Here is a 13,446-nt window from a genome sequence, read left to right as displayed (position 1 = left end):
GTCATGTCAGGGAATGTCAGAGGATTGGGTTTTAATTAGCAAGCAGGAGGAAAGTTCAGTGGATTGTGGGGGGTGACCTTGAACTACTAAATATGCTTTAATAATTGGTTTTTAGGTAGAGTTATTAGGTGAAAAATCAAATCATTAGTTTTAAAGCCTGGCCGAAAGCTCATTTCCTGGGCAGTGAAGGAAGCAAGGAGTTTGAGTAACAGGAATGAAGAAATTATGGCATATTCTTTACTGTAAGTAACAACATGGAGCTTTCACTTGGCAAGCAATTATTGGGTCCCAGCTTTGTGCCAAGCACTGAGCCAGTTCCTGGAGATTCAGAATGAACAAGATAGTTCAGTGGCCTTCATGGTGTTGTTCTTTGTCAAGTGAAGGTGGCAGGTGTGCCGATGAACCGTGTGAGTTCATTTGAGGGAGGGGATGGACTGGAGGCACAGACAGGACATGGAGGGACAGCTCCCACGTGAGGGGAGAAGGGAGCTGGGGGCTTCACAGGGAAGGTGATACTTGTGAGAGGATGAGCAGCAGTTCACCAGGTGAGCAAGGTGGGGTAGACTGGTCCAGGCAGGGGAACAGGATACAACCTGTGTTGGAAGATAACGAGGGTTCAAGCAGAGGCCAGTTGTGACCAGGAGTCAGTCTCATGCTCAGCCCTGCTGCTGATTCTCCGACCTTGGGTGAGCCATTAGCCTCTCTGAGGTTTTCCCCTCTCTACCATGGAGATCATAGTAGCCTACCACACAGGTCCTGAGGCTCAGATGGAAATCACATCTGAACAATACCTTCTAAAACTTGGTGGGGGCTGGGGTAGAGCCAGAGGTCAGGAGAAGAGTGCTGACTAACCCCTTGCTGCAGTGGAAAATTTCCACTGACCTGCAGTCAGGGACACCTCACTGCTCCTGGCAGTTTTGCTTTCCTATTGGAATGTGCCTGAGGAGCGGCAGTTAACTCCATTCCCAGATTCCTCAGCTCAATTAACTCCATTCCCAGATTCCTCAGCCCGGAGCGTATGAACCTTATTGCTGCTGGCCAGGAGAAGACAGACTCGAGTAGGGTTGAGGGTGCGTGGCAGGAGCAGCATGATCTGTCCCTTATCAAAAAATCAGCTGCATTATGGCATCACTTTTTCAACCCTCCGGGACACATTCCCAAGTTGCTGCTGATTTCTTCTCTTATTTATACTGTTCACTTTCTTGCCTCTGGAATGTACCAGCGTGATATGTCCCACCTTCCACTCTGAAAAAATGTACTCTGTGTAACGTATTTAAAACCCAAGTGTTGTAGTTTATGGCTGAAACTTGAATGGGAACACAAGAAGCAGAGCATCTAGGGACACTTGCCCAAACTTTGAAACTGTGCTGGCTGTGGGAGAAAGGCCTCTGGACTGTTGTGGGTTGGTTTTTTTTTTTTCCTCCTGGTGACAGGCTTGATAAAAATGCCAAATGCCTTTTTAGTACAAGTGCTTTTCAGTGAAAAGAAGATTTTACTACAGTGCTAAAGTCAGAAAACCAGATAAACATTGTTTAAAGTTCAGTGTTGAGTAGCTAAGCTTCAGAGGAGTCACACATAGGTGGGCATGCTTCTTGTTTGGCAGGAAAATGGCTCACAGTCTTTTTCTTATGCAGGCCATGTCAACACAAGGTCAAAGCTAAACATTCCACACTGGTTTTGCTTATAACTGGCATCAGGACATTTAGAAACTGTCCTTACCACACTTGATAGCACTTCATGGTGCCTGATACATAGAAGGTGTGCAGTAAATGGTAGTTATTGTGAGTGGTCATAATTTATGCCCAGTTTATGAACGGTTAGTTCTGGGCTTCCTAAGCCAATACAAGCCAGAAATACCCTCTTATTCCCTATTAAGTACTAAACAGCCTGATTTCTAGCACAGAAAGGGTCGTCAATTTGGGGGATTCAAACTGGGAATCTAGTAGATGTTTGAGTGGTAGTAACATTCAGTGAGTCTAAAGTGTAGAGCAGGATTTCTCAGTCTCTGCACAGCTGACATTTTGCATGATTCTTTATGGTGGGGGGCTGTCCTGTGTGTTGTGAGATGTTTAGCAGCATCCTTGACCTCTACTTAGTAGATGCTAGTAGCACCTCCCTCCTGGTTGTGACAATCAGAAATGTTTCTAGATGTTGCCACATGCCTTCTGGGGGACAAAATCCCCCTGGTTTAGAACCACTAGTGTAGAGGAAGCTATGGGGTGGCCCACACTGGGCCTGTCCTGTAACAGTGCTTCTCAAACTATGGATCCCTAGTGTCCATTAAGGCAGGGGTTCTCAAATGAGGCTGAATATTGGGATCACCCAGGGAGCTTAAAAAAATTCTGATGCCCATGCTTCACCCCAAAGATTCTAAATGGTATGGACATCAGAAGATTTGGAAGCTCTTCAGGGGATTCTGGTTTTAGCCAAGATGCAAACTGCAGCATTACTAGGTCATGGAATCAATGAAGTAAAGTACTTCTTTGCCAGCATTTAAAAAATATATGAGGAGTCTTCAAAGTTTATGGAAAGATTTGTATTATCTTTTAATTCCATTTTCCACAAACTTTTTTAAAAATAATGTTTTTATTGAAACATAATTGATTTGTGGGGATGCAGAGTTGACTATCATATTTGTGTTCAATATGTGATGATCAGATCAAGATAGTTGGCATATTCGTCATTACAAAATGTAAAATGTAGGTTTTATTCTGTTTTGTTTGCCACAAAACAAGTCTTAATACATTTAAAAAGACTGAGATCATTGAAAATATGTTCTCTGACCACAATAACAGAAGAAAATTTAGAATATTCACAAATGTGTGGAAATTAAACAACACTCTCCTGAATGAACAATAGGTAAAAAGAAAATCACAGAGGCATAAGAGAGTATTTTGAGATAAAAATTAAAGAGAAACATCAAAATTTGTAGGATGCAGGGCTCAGGCAGAGCTTAGACGAAAATTTATACTTGTAAACACCTATATTAAAACTAAGAAAAATCTCAAATCAGTAATGTAAATGTCTACCTTAAGAAAATAGAAAAAGAGCTAACTAACCCAAAAGCAAATATAAGTAGGAAATAAGAAAGATTACAACAGAAATGTATGAAATAGGGAATTAAAAAACAATAGAGAAAATAAACAAAACCAAAAATTGACTCTTTTAAAAGATCAATGAAATTTGCAAACCTTTGTCTAGGCTGACCAAGACAAAAAAGAAAGAAGACAAAATTACTAAGATCAGAAATAAGGTTGGCATTATTATCATTCTTTTTCGTGGTGTAAGATTTAACTTCTTTCTCTTTCTCATTTGCATTTTTGTTCTACCAGTGGGTTTTGTTCTTTCTTGTTTTTTGTGGTAGTGATTATTACTTTTTGGATTCCGGATGCAGGACTTCCCTGAGGATTTCTTGTAGGGCTGGTTGTGTGATGGTGAACTCCCACAGTTTTTGTTTGTCTGGAAAATATGCTATTTCCCCCACATTTCTGAAGGACAGCCTTGCTGCATAGAGTATTCTTGGCTGGCAGTTTTTTGTTTTTTTTTTTTCTTTTAGTATTTTGGATATATCATCCCATTTTCTTCTGGCCTGTAGAGTTTCTCTTGAGAAGTCTGCTGTTAGTCTGATAGGGGCTCCCTTATAGGTGACTTGATGCTTTTCTCTTGCTGCTTTTAAGATTGTTTGTCTTTGAGCTTTGCCACTTAGACTATAATGTGTCTTGGAGAGGATCTTTTTGGGTTGAATCTGTTTGGGGATCTTTGAGCCTCCTGGATCTGAAGGTGCATATCTGTTCTTATACCTGGGAAGTTTAACATTATTGTTTTATTGAATAGGTTTTCCATGCCTTTTCCTTTCTCCTTTCCTGAAACACCCAGGATTCTAATGTTTGTGTGCTTAAGGTTGTCTGCTAGCTCTCTCAGATTTTTTTCATTTTTAAAAATTATTTTTTCCTATTTTTGGTCCACCTGGGTTATTTCAAAGAGACTGTCTTCAAGATCAGAAATTCTTTCTTCTGCTTGTTCTAGCCTGCTGCTTAAGCTCTTGGTTGTGTTTTTTATTTTGCTGAGTGAATCTTTCAGTTCCATGAGTTCTGCTACATTCTTTTTTAAGGTATTAATCTCTTTGTAAATTTCCTCCTTCATATCCTGGATTTTTTTTTGTCATTTCATTATGTTGTCTAACTGAGTCTTCTTGTATCTCGGTGAGTTTCCTTAAGATTGTTGCTCGAAATTCTATTCAGTCATTTCAAGAGGTTTCTGCTCCATAGGGTCTGATATTTGAAAATTACTGTATTCTTTTGGGGTGTCATATTTTCCTGGGTTTTCATATTTCTGATACCTCTACATTTATGTCTGGCCATTTGATAGAGCAGTTACTTCTTCTATTATTCTGGAGTTGGCTATGCAAAGAGAGACATCCTCTTCTTTTTCCAGTCTCCGCTGGTGACTCTCTTTGTGTTAATGTAGTAGAGTCTCTAGAGGGCTGCCTGCATGGTGGCTATGGCTACTGCTGTGGCATCAACCTGCTTTTGCAGCAGCTGTGTCTCTGGAGGTGGCTGTGGTGGACCACCTGCATGGAAGTGGTGATTTCAGTGTGCTCTCTTGCTTGCTTCTGGATGGGGCATGCTGCCCTTGGCTCCTGCCTAGGACTCTGGGTGTTGCTATCTCGCCTCCTTCTGGATGGGGAGGGGGCTGCTCTTGGCTCCTGCCCTGGACTCCAGGAATTGCCCTCTTACCTGCTTCTGTGTGGAGGGTGCTGGCTGCCTAGGGTCCTGCCTAGGATCTTGGGTGTTGCTCTCTCACCTGCTTCTGGGCAGAGGGTGCTGGCTGCCTTTGGCTCCTGACTAGGACCCTGAGTGCTGCTCTCTTGCCTGCTTCTAGTAGGAGCTTCCACAAACTTTTTGAAGTAGCTGTGTACGTACTATATATATAACTGAATAGAAAATATTAATGCCTCTCACAGTAGCTGGGTAAGTACTATTCTGCATGTGTGTTAAAATTGAAAACACTTCTGTAAGCAATAGAACCATTAGCAAAATCCCTGACTTCAGTTTGCTTTTTAGTCTATGTATTAGTCCATTTCTGTTGCTTAAAATGAAATGCCTGGAGGTGGGTAATTTATAAGAAAACAAAATTTACTGCTTACAGTTTTGGAAGCTGGGAAGTCCAAAGTCCATGGAACGCATTGGGTGAGGGTCTTGCTGGTGGCAACAGTGACCCAGGCATCTCACCTAGCAGAAATGATGGAGCAGAGAGAGATAGCTCCTCATGCACTCTCCTTTTGAAGCCTTCAGAACTACTCCAACGAGCACCATTAAACCATCAACTTCATCACCTCTCCAAGGCCCTACCTTTCAATTACCATAATAGAATTTCCCACCCTCATCAGTTACAGTGGGGATAAAGTTTGGGGAGATATTCAACCCAAGGCAGTCTATTTATAATCCCTTCAGAAACTGCTTGCTTTTTGTTAAGAATAAATAGTTAATGTGAAATTTAATACAAGATATTTATAGTTCCTTGACTTGGGAATTTGTGAGCTTTTTTGCCCACATTTTGAGGTTTCACCTTAACATTGATAAAATCAGTTATTTTTTAAACGTTAGCCAATAAAGATGGCATGCATATTTTTCACCAGCGATTAACTTTGATTATAGTATAGCAACAAGATGATTATTTTCCTCTTTTGTTTGTGTTAATTGGCTAGGTCAGCGATGGGCTAAATACATCTAGCAAGAATGTGACACTTGCATAAATCATCCTGAAAGTTTTATTAGGATTAGATTAACAGCCTCTTGACTTCATTATCTATGGGAATTTGGGGGTCTTACAAAATAAACTGCTATACACATTCATCTCACTGCTATGAAATAGAGTAATGTGGTAGAAGACGGGCAACCGTTGGCCATTCTGTTTATCTCAGTGCTCAGGAGAACATAAACCAAAAGGGCTCTCACTGGGTTCCTGTTGTGGTAGCTCTATTAGCAGATGCTGTGGCTGTGGAAGACCTGGGAGTCCTGTTCAGTTGCTAGCAGGACTTTGGGATCACTTGCCCTGATCCTGCAGCCCATTATGAGCACTGAGAACACTCAGCAAGGCTTCCCACTTGACTTGAAACACACTACTTGCAAGGCTGGCCTTCACTTTAGATATTAAAAATAACAATGATATATTTTTCTTTCTTTTTTTCTTTTCTTTTCTTTTCTTTTTTTTTTTTAAAAAAAAAGATGACCAGTAAGGGGATCTTAACCCTTGACTAGGTGTTGTCAGCACCACGCTCTCCCAAGTGAGCCACGGGCTGGCTCAACAATGATATATTTTTCTGATTACTCACAGAACACAGTGCAGCCTGTCATCACACATTTCTTTCAAAGTTCAAAGTTCCACAGTGGAATACTACTCTGCTATAAAAAAGAATGAAATACTGCCATTTGCAACAACATGGATGGACCTAGAGAGAATTATATTAAGTGAAACAAGTCAGGCACAGAAAGAGAAAGACCACATGTTCTCACTTATTGGTGGGAGCTAAAAATAAATAAATAAATACACAAATAAACTGGGGGGAAGAGAAGAAGACACAACAATTACAATTCCTTGAAGTTGATACAACAAGCGAACAGATATGCGGTTGTTGGGAGGGAGGGGGGAGAAGGAGGAGGGAGGGAGGTTTTGGGAATGGGCCACAATAATCAACCACATTGTATATTGACAAAAATAAAATAAAACTAAAAAAAAAAAAGTTCAAAGTTACATTCTGCATTAGTAGTTTTACCATTATGTGGGAGAACTAGGTTTGGGATTATTTCTTGAATCAGCTGCTGAAAAAAGCTCATCTGCCTGTAGACTGAAGGGAAGAGGTTTGACTGACAAATATCTCAATGTTAAATATGCAAAATTCTGTTTCCTCTAGGTGTCTGAGGGTTCTGTGGTCCAGTTTTCATCGGGAGACTTCTCCGTGACGGCAGAAACAGAAGAAAGGAATTTCCCCCATGGAAATGAACATCTGTTAAATTGGGCCCGAAAGGAGTATGGGGCAGTTACTTCATTCACTGAACTCAAGATAGCAAGAAACATTTATATTAAAGTGGGGGAAGGTAAATTTTATGTGGCTTCAGTTAACGGCTGATTTACGACAGTCACTTGTTTTCTTTTCTGAGACCAGATGGTTAGGGTGAGGAACCGTAGAATTACAGAGTGTTGGAGCTGGCAGGGACCGGGGGCGTCGTTTGGGCCTCCTCTCCCCCTCATGCCCTCCTTCCTTTTTTCCTCCTGAGGGAACAGGCGTGGTAATGGCCAAGTGAGAAATTGGGAGTCGCATGGTTGGGGGGGGGGAGGTTGTCGTGTGGGATTTGGGAGACATCTGCGCACAGAAGTCGGAAGAAGCAAGCGGAGGGTGAGAAGCTGAGGGTGCGGGAAAGGAGGTGAACACTGATGGAATGAAGGAGGGGTTGGCAGGGCAGGTCAGCAGGCGGGGCGTCCTCTTAAACATTATTCTGCAAACGTTTGAAACCAGTGTCAGTTTATGGTGTTGAAACATCAGTTACCTTTTGGACAATAGCAGAGGAAAAATGTTTAAACATATTTCTAACACTAATGCCTGTTACAAGGACCAATTATTGGGGAAAGGAACTGTATGGCCTTCATAAGAGATTGCCTATTTTAATTTACTTGCCGTGTAGAGGGATATAAATATCTGGTGACTCACTTTTGAAAGCCTATTATTTTTTTAAAAACTTTTTTTTTTTTTTTTATCATTAAGCCACATACAGGGCAGGGAAGTGAACTTAGAGGACCAGGTGTCCAGTCCAGTAAAAACTGGTTGACTCCTTGGTGACACCTTTGGAGCCCTTGAAACTTGACTCCAACCACCAGTTGGGTATAAGTTGTTGGCCCACACCGTGGAGAGGAGCAGTTGGAGAAAGTGAGGTTCCTTGGTTTATCACCATGTGTCAGGCTCTACTGAGCAAGCCTCATCAGCTGATTTCCCAGAACCCGCCTTGTCCCTACCCTCCTTGAACCCAGGGATCCCAGGCTGTGATTCTCTTTGGTTTGCACAGTGTGGTTCCCACACCAGCAGCATCAGTGTTGCCTGGGAACTTGTTAGAAATGCCAGTTCTCAGGCTTAAACCAGACCAACTGAATCAGAAACTCTGGAGGTGGGATCCAGCAGTCAGTGTTTTAATGAGCCCCAGGTGATTTGGATGCTCGCTAACATTTGAGAGCTGCTCTAACCTGTGTAGCTAGAGCAGAAGAATCGAGGAGTTTCGATTCTTATCCCTCCTGGTCTTGGTAACTGTGAGGTTTCAAGCAACACTGATTTACCACCAGAGCCTCAGTTTCCACAGCAGGAAAATGAGGCATTTGTATTACCTACCTCCCAGGCTCATTCCTGCTCTCCGAGTATTTCATTCTGGGTCTCAAAGTCATTTGTTAGCCTTTTCCTAAAATGCAAATAAACATGTGACTCCCTCCCACCCCCAAACTTGCCAGGTTTCTACCCGGGGATTCCCCTTTGTGGTTTCCATTCTACTTGGCACTTGGTGTAAGTTTTGATGCCAGGCATGCAGAAAGTCATTTGGGGGGAAAAAACCCACACAACAAGAAATGATCAGCTTATTTAACTTAGCGACAATGGCATCTGGGACTGGAGCCCTTAATAACAGCAACTTTTGAACAATTAAACTTTTCCTAGTGGCTTAACAACTTGGGTAGATTTTTTGTTATTTGTCTCAACTCTCACATCACCATTTGTTAATTCAGGAAACCTGTACCATATGCCTACTATCTGCCAAATACAAACTAGGCACATCTGTGCATTGGATATGCAGGCCACAGTCCCAGGAGGGTCCTAGTCTCTTGACTGGCCTGTCCCTGGCCGGTACACACACCTTCTGATTCAATTCTTATTAAATTTCAGCCCTGCCATCCCAATATCATTTTCTGTCCTGTGATCTGGGGGAGGCATCCGCAGGGCTGCAGCTGCAGGGTGTACATACCTCATCTGGTCATTTGGTAAAACCCTCAGTAGACATGGAGGGAGCCTTGGGCTGTTATCTCTGAGGGGTTTTTTAGAGAAGAATGTAGAATGCAGAGCCAAGGCTCTCTTGCATTGAGTCTCCAAGCAGGAGCTTTGTGAACTGCTCTGGTCACATCTGCTCTAGGGGTGGTGCCAGGGCTGTCATGGTAGCCAGAGCTCTGATGCTGCTGTGTGTGCTACAGACGTCAGCACAAGGGAGGTTGTGCAATTTGGGGAGGGGGGCAGTATCAACTTAATCTTGGGACCTCCTGGGCAGATTCCTTAATCCCGAGTGAGACTTTCATATGGATTTGAACCCTGGCATCCTGTCCTTAAAATGAAAAAGGCAGAAGTCGATTTCATTAAAGTGCCAGTTCTCTGATTAATTGCCCCTTCTGAAAAAAACTTGCTACACCTAGAACTTCCTTGACACTAGTCCCAGCTGTCATGCTGTCAGCAGTTTCAAGTTCTGTTTAAACATTTAAACTGCTGGATGGAAAGCCCATCAACCGCAGTGCTGTGTACACGGCATGTGCCGTTGGAGGGTGTCTTCACTTGCATCGCTTTCCCGGACGGGAGTGGTGAGCTTCCCTCAGCACAGTGAGATGCTGTTTGTGAAAGCACCTTGTCAACTGTAAGGTGCCGTCTAAATATCAGTTGTCTGTGGCAAGACTGTGAGAAAGAGCAAAAGTGTGTCCACCCTGTTTTCCCGCAAACTTCTGCCTTTCATCTTCAGAGCACAAAGTACTGTGAGGAGTAGATATGAAGGAATGATTAATTCTACTTGGTGGGTAAGAATTAACTAGGTGACTGGTTTCTCCTAATAATTGAAATAGCAAACATCCAAGAAGGAGCATATTTGGGGATGGGATAGATAATAGATTCATTGTTGAATATCCTGACCATGAAATATGTATTGGATTTTTAGGTGGGAGATGCTTGGTAGACAGATAACAGTACAAGTCTAGCTCAGAGAGTCATGATCTAGGTAAAAGTTGAAACTGGAGTGATTGAGATCATCTAGGAAGAATGTGAAACAAAAAGAGGATTGAGGAAGGGGCTGAGGTTCTTAGCCTTGGTTTAGAAGTGGATCAGTTATGGAGCTTTCCAAGAAAGAAAGCTGCCTGGGCCCCACCTAAATGTTCATAGTTAGGTTCTCTGGGGTAGGGTCCTAACAGGTGGATTCTGACATGCACCAAAGATTAAGGACCACTGGTTTTTACAGGATGAGCTAAGAAGGAGGAGCCAGTGAAAGAGCCTGAAAGATAGGTCAGAGGAAATGGATGAGGACGAGAAATATCATAGCAAAGAAGAAAGGAGAGAATTTAGACAAAAAGAGGCCACTAGAGCTGGACAGTAGGAGGTCACTGGTGACCATAATGGACTTTTCGGGGCAGCCATTGAGGAGTTCACAGACTAAGCCCATTCCCATGGGCTTGTGGTTCCGTGTGTACTGCACATACCCAGCTTCACCAACACCCTCTTTCCTTTGGGTCTGGTTACATGTAGCTCAGTGGGTTGACAGGTTGTCCTGTGCTTCTCTACTTTTAGATCAAGTATTCCCTTCCACATGCAACATAGGGAAGAATTTTCTCTCTCTCAACTACCTTGCTGAGTACCTGCAGCCCAAAGCAGCAGAAGGGTGTGTGATGTCCAGCCAGCCCCAAGATAAGGAAGTCCACATCATTGAGCTAATCACCCCTAACTCTAACCCCTACAGGTAAGCAAGTATGCATGTGTGCGTGTGTCTTCTGAACTGAGAGGAGATGAAAGTAACGATCTTCCTTGACTTGAGGCGGGGAGAGGTGCAGCCCTTCCTACGCAGAAGGGAAGGGTGCGTTAATGCTTCAGGTGTCGTTCACGGACGCTTTGAAGAAGGGAGTAAGGCACCAGTGGTATACTTTATACCCTGCATCTGTCTCTAGATCTCGTACCTTCCAGATAGATGAGTTCCTAAAGCCTGTTCTGAAATTCTGGATAGTAATTATAGGACACAGTCATTCTTGCTCCATCATTATCCCCTTGGACTGAGGTTATCACCAATAAGAAAATTACAAAGTATGCCTTATTAACATAATTATCATTTTAGTAACATTCTGTTTTTAATAAAGTTCTGTTCATAGTGTCTTCAGAGCACTTATGCACTCAGAACTGTTTTAAAGCTGTGTGTGTGTGTGTGTGTGTGTGTGTGTGTGTGTGTGTGTGTGTGTGTGTGTGTGTGTGTGTGTGTGTGTGTGTTGGGAGGGTGGCCCTTCATGGTGATATATCAAAGAGCTGTTAGATACAACTTGCATCTCCCTTTGTGTGCTTGTTCTCCCTCTCAGCTTCCTACCCCTGGACTGAAAATTTGATCCTCTCTATCAATCATAATTAGGGAATTTAAAAAAGAAAGAAAAAGAAGGAAAGTAGGTCCTTCTCCCACTTTAGCCTGCATTTCATGTGGACTAGTGACTTAATTTAAATTTGTGTTGGAGAGGGATTTCAAATTTAAAATTCTAATCAAGTTTTGATTTCAAACTGAATAATCTATAGATCAATTTTGGTAAGATTCCATTCTGTCCCACATGAAGAATTTTGTGGAATATTAAAAGGGAACAGGAACAGAAGCAATCTGGCAAATGTGCTTGGACCCTAAGCCTCAGGCTTCATTTGAGTATACCATTCATTTTATGCTTTACAAGTGTGTAAAACCAAGATGGAAATAAAGACTTTTCTCTTAAATTCAATATGACAGAGATGTTATTGTTTAGTAAAAAATTCTTTTCTACTGAATTCTTAGAAATTTGGGTTATGTTCATCAATTTTCCAGTGATCACTTGGTTGACCATCTGTTTTCTTTATTTGAATAACTGTATATCCAGAAGTTTGAGAATTTAAATGCAGATATGATTCTGTAGCAATTGCTGATGGATTAAACAAACCTTATATAAATCAAGACTTTTGCTTCTTCTTTTATTCTGAAGTTTCCTAATTTTTTTACCACCATGTCTCCCTCCTCCCTGCCACCCCCCACTCATCAAACTGCCACCCACTTCTGGTTTTGAAGGAATTTGAGCATATAGAAAATTGGAAAGTTACATATCAAAGATGGTGAAAGTTGGAAAAAAGCAACAGTTCTGCTTCAAAAAAGTAAACTCCTCTGGTTTGTTCAAGTCCACTTCAAACAGTGGCTGCTGCGTTAAGTAACAACCTTTTTTTGTTTTTCATAGAAGAGAAAAACTTTAGTGGCTAATTATCAGCAAGGCATATGTTCTTATTGTTATGTAAAACCATTTTGTTATGGGTGCAATAACAATCTGTTTTGCACATGTCATTTGCCTGGGATCAACTCCAGCTTTTTAATCAACTGGCCAGACACTAGAAACATGAAGACTTGGAAGAGGGGAGATAGTTGCAACTTTCTGGCATTTAGGTCCTAACTCTGCCTTTGTTTTCCACTCACAGTGCTTTCCAGGTGGATATAATAATTGACATTAGACCTTCTCAAGAGGATCCTGAGGTGGTCAAAAATCTCATCCTGATCTTGAAGTGCAAAAAGTCTGTCAACTGGGTGATCAAATCTTTTGATGTTAAAGGACACCTGAAAGTTATTGTAAGTTGGTTGAGTGTTTCTTTGTTTTGATGAATAGCAATAATTTAAGCTGTGCTTACCTGTTTTATTTTTGTAAAGTTTCTGCCTCTTGGACTCTAAGCTGTCTCAATTATTATTCACTTTGCAAAATAGGCTGCTCCTTGGCTACTCCTGAGAAGGGCAGAGTAGTGGTTAAATCATAGCTTCTGGGGTCAAGACCGATTGGGTTTGAGTCCTGGCTCTTCCATGTATGAATTGTGACCTTGGGCAAGTCCTTTAACCTCTCTGAACCCCACTTGCCTCATTTGTGAAATTCCTGGAATGTATTAGTGTGCTTTCCAGTCATAGTAAATGTAAAATAATGAATGCAGTTAAGCCTTTCATGGTTAAGAGTCCTGTCAGTGCCTCAGTGTCATCATGGTCCTCAATATCGGCTCTTACTTTGGGGTTAGGTATGTAGGGAAGGTATGGGAAATTAGGCTGACCCCAACTCACACGGTAGACTCTTCTTCTTGAAATAAATACTTGGTATTGGCATGTCTTTTTTCTCATTTCTACCTTTAAAGAGTGAAACAATGATAAAAGAATCATAGTAACTGGTTTGTTCTCTCTGGGTTTATGTTTTCAATATTTTGGGAGTGGGATGCCTTTGGTTTTGGTATTATCGTTAGCTCGTAGCACCTTCCATGTGACACGGCAGTGAGTAGAGCCAACAGTTCCCAAGGCCAGGCTATGTGCAAGTACTCACTGGAGGCAGCAGGCAAAGCCATGAGCATACACATCTTAATTTTAAAGTAATCATTCTGGTTCCTGTGGGTTTTATTTATTTATTTTTGGGGAGGATCCCAATAAGTCA

The 13,446-nt window shown here is 41.9% G+C and overlaps 1 protein-coding gene across 2 annotated transcripts in view; it reads left to right on the top strand.

Annotated features, from left to right (window-relative positions):
- The window catches only part of TGFBR3 (transforming growth factor beta receptor 3), a 190,112-nt gene that overhangs the window by 134,811 nt on the left and 41,855 nt on the right, over positions 1–13,446 (top strand). For both annotated transcript variants that reach the window (XM_063104864.1, XM_063104863.1), the window contains exons 5-7: positions 6,914–7,097; positions 10,571–10,739; positions 12,464–12,611. In XM_063104864.1, coding sequence (XP_062960934.1) covers positions 6,914–7,097; positions 10,571–10,739; positions 12,464–12,611 — 501 coding nt within the window. The remainder of the gene's footprint in view (positions 1–6,913; positions 7,098–10,570; positions 10,740–12,463; positions 12,612–13,446) is intronic.

Source organism: Cynocephalus volans, chromosome 8, assembly GCF_027409185.1.
Source record: "Cynocephalus volans isolate mCynVol1 chromosome 8, mCynVol1.pri, whole genome shotgun sequence".
NCBI lineage: Eukaryota > Metazoa > Chordata > Mammalia > Dermoptera > Cynocephalidae > Cynocephalus > Cynocephalus volans.
This window is presented reverse-complemented; position numbering and strand designations above follow the sequence as displayed.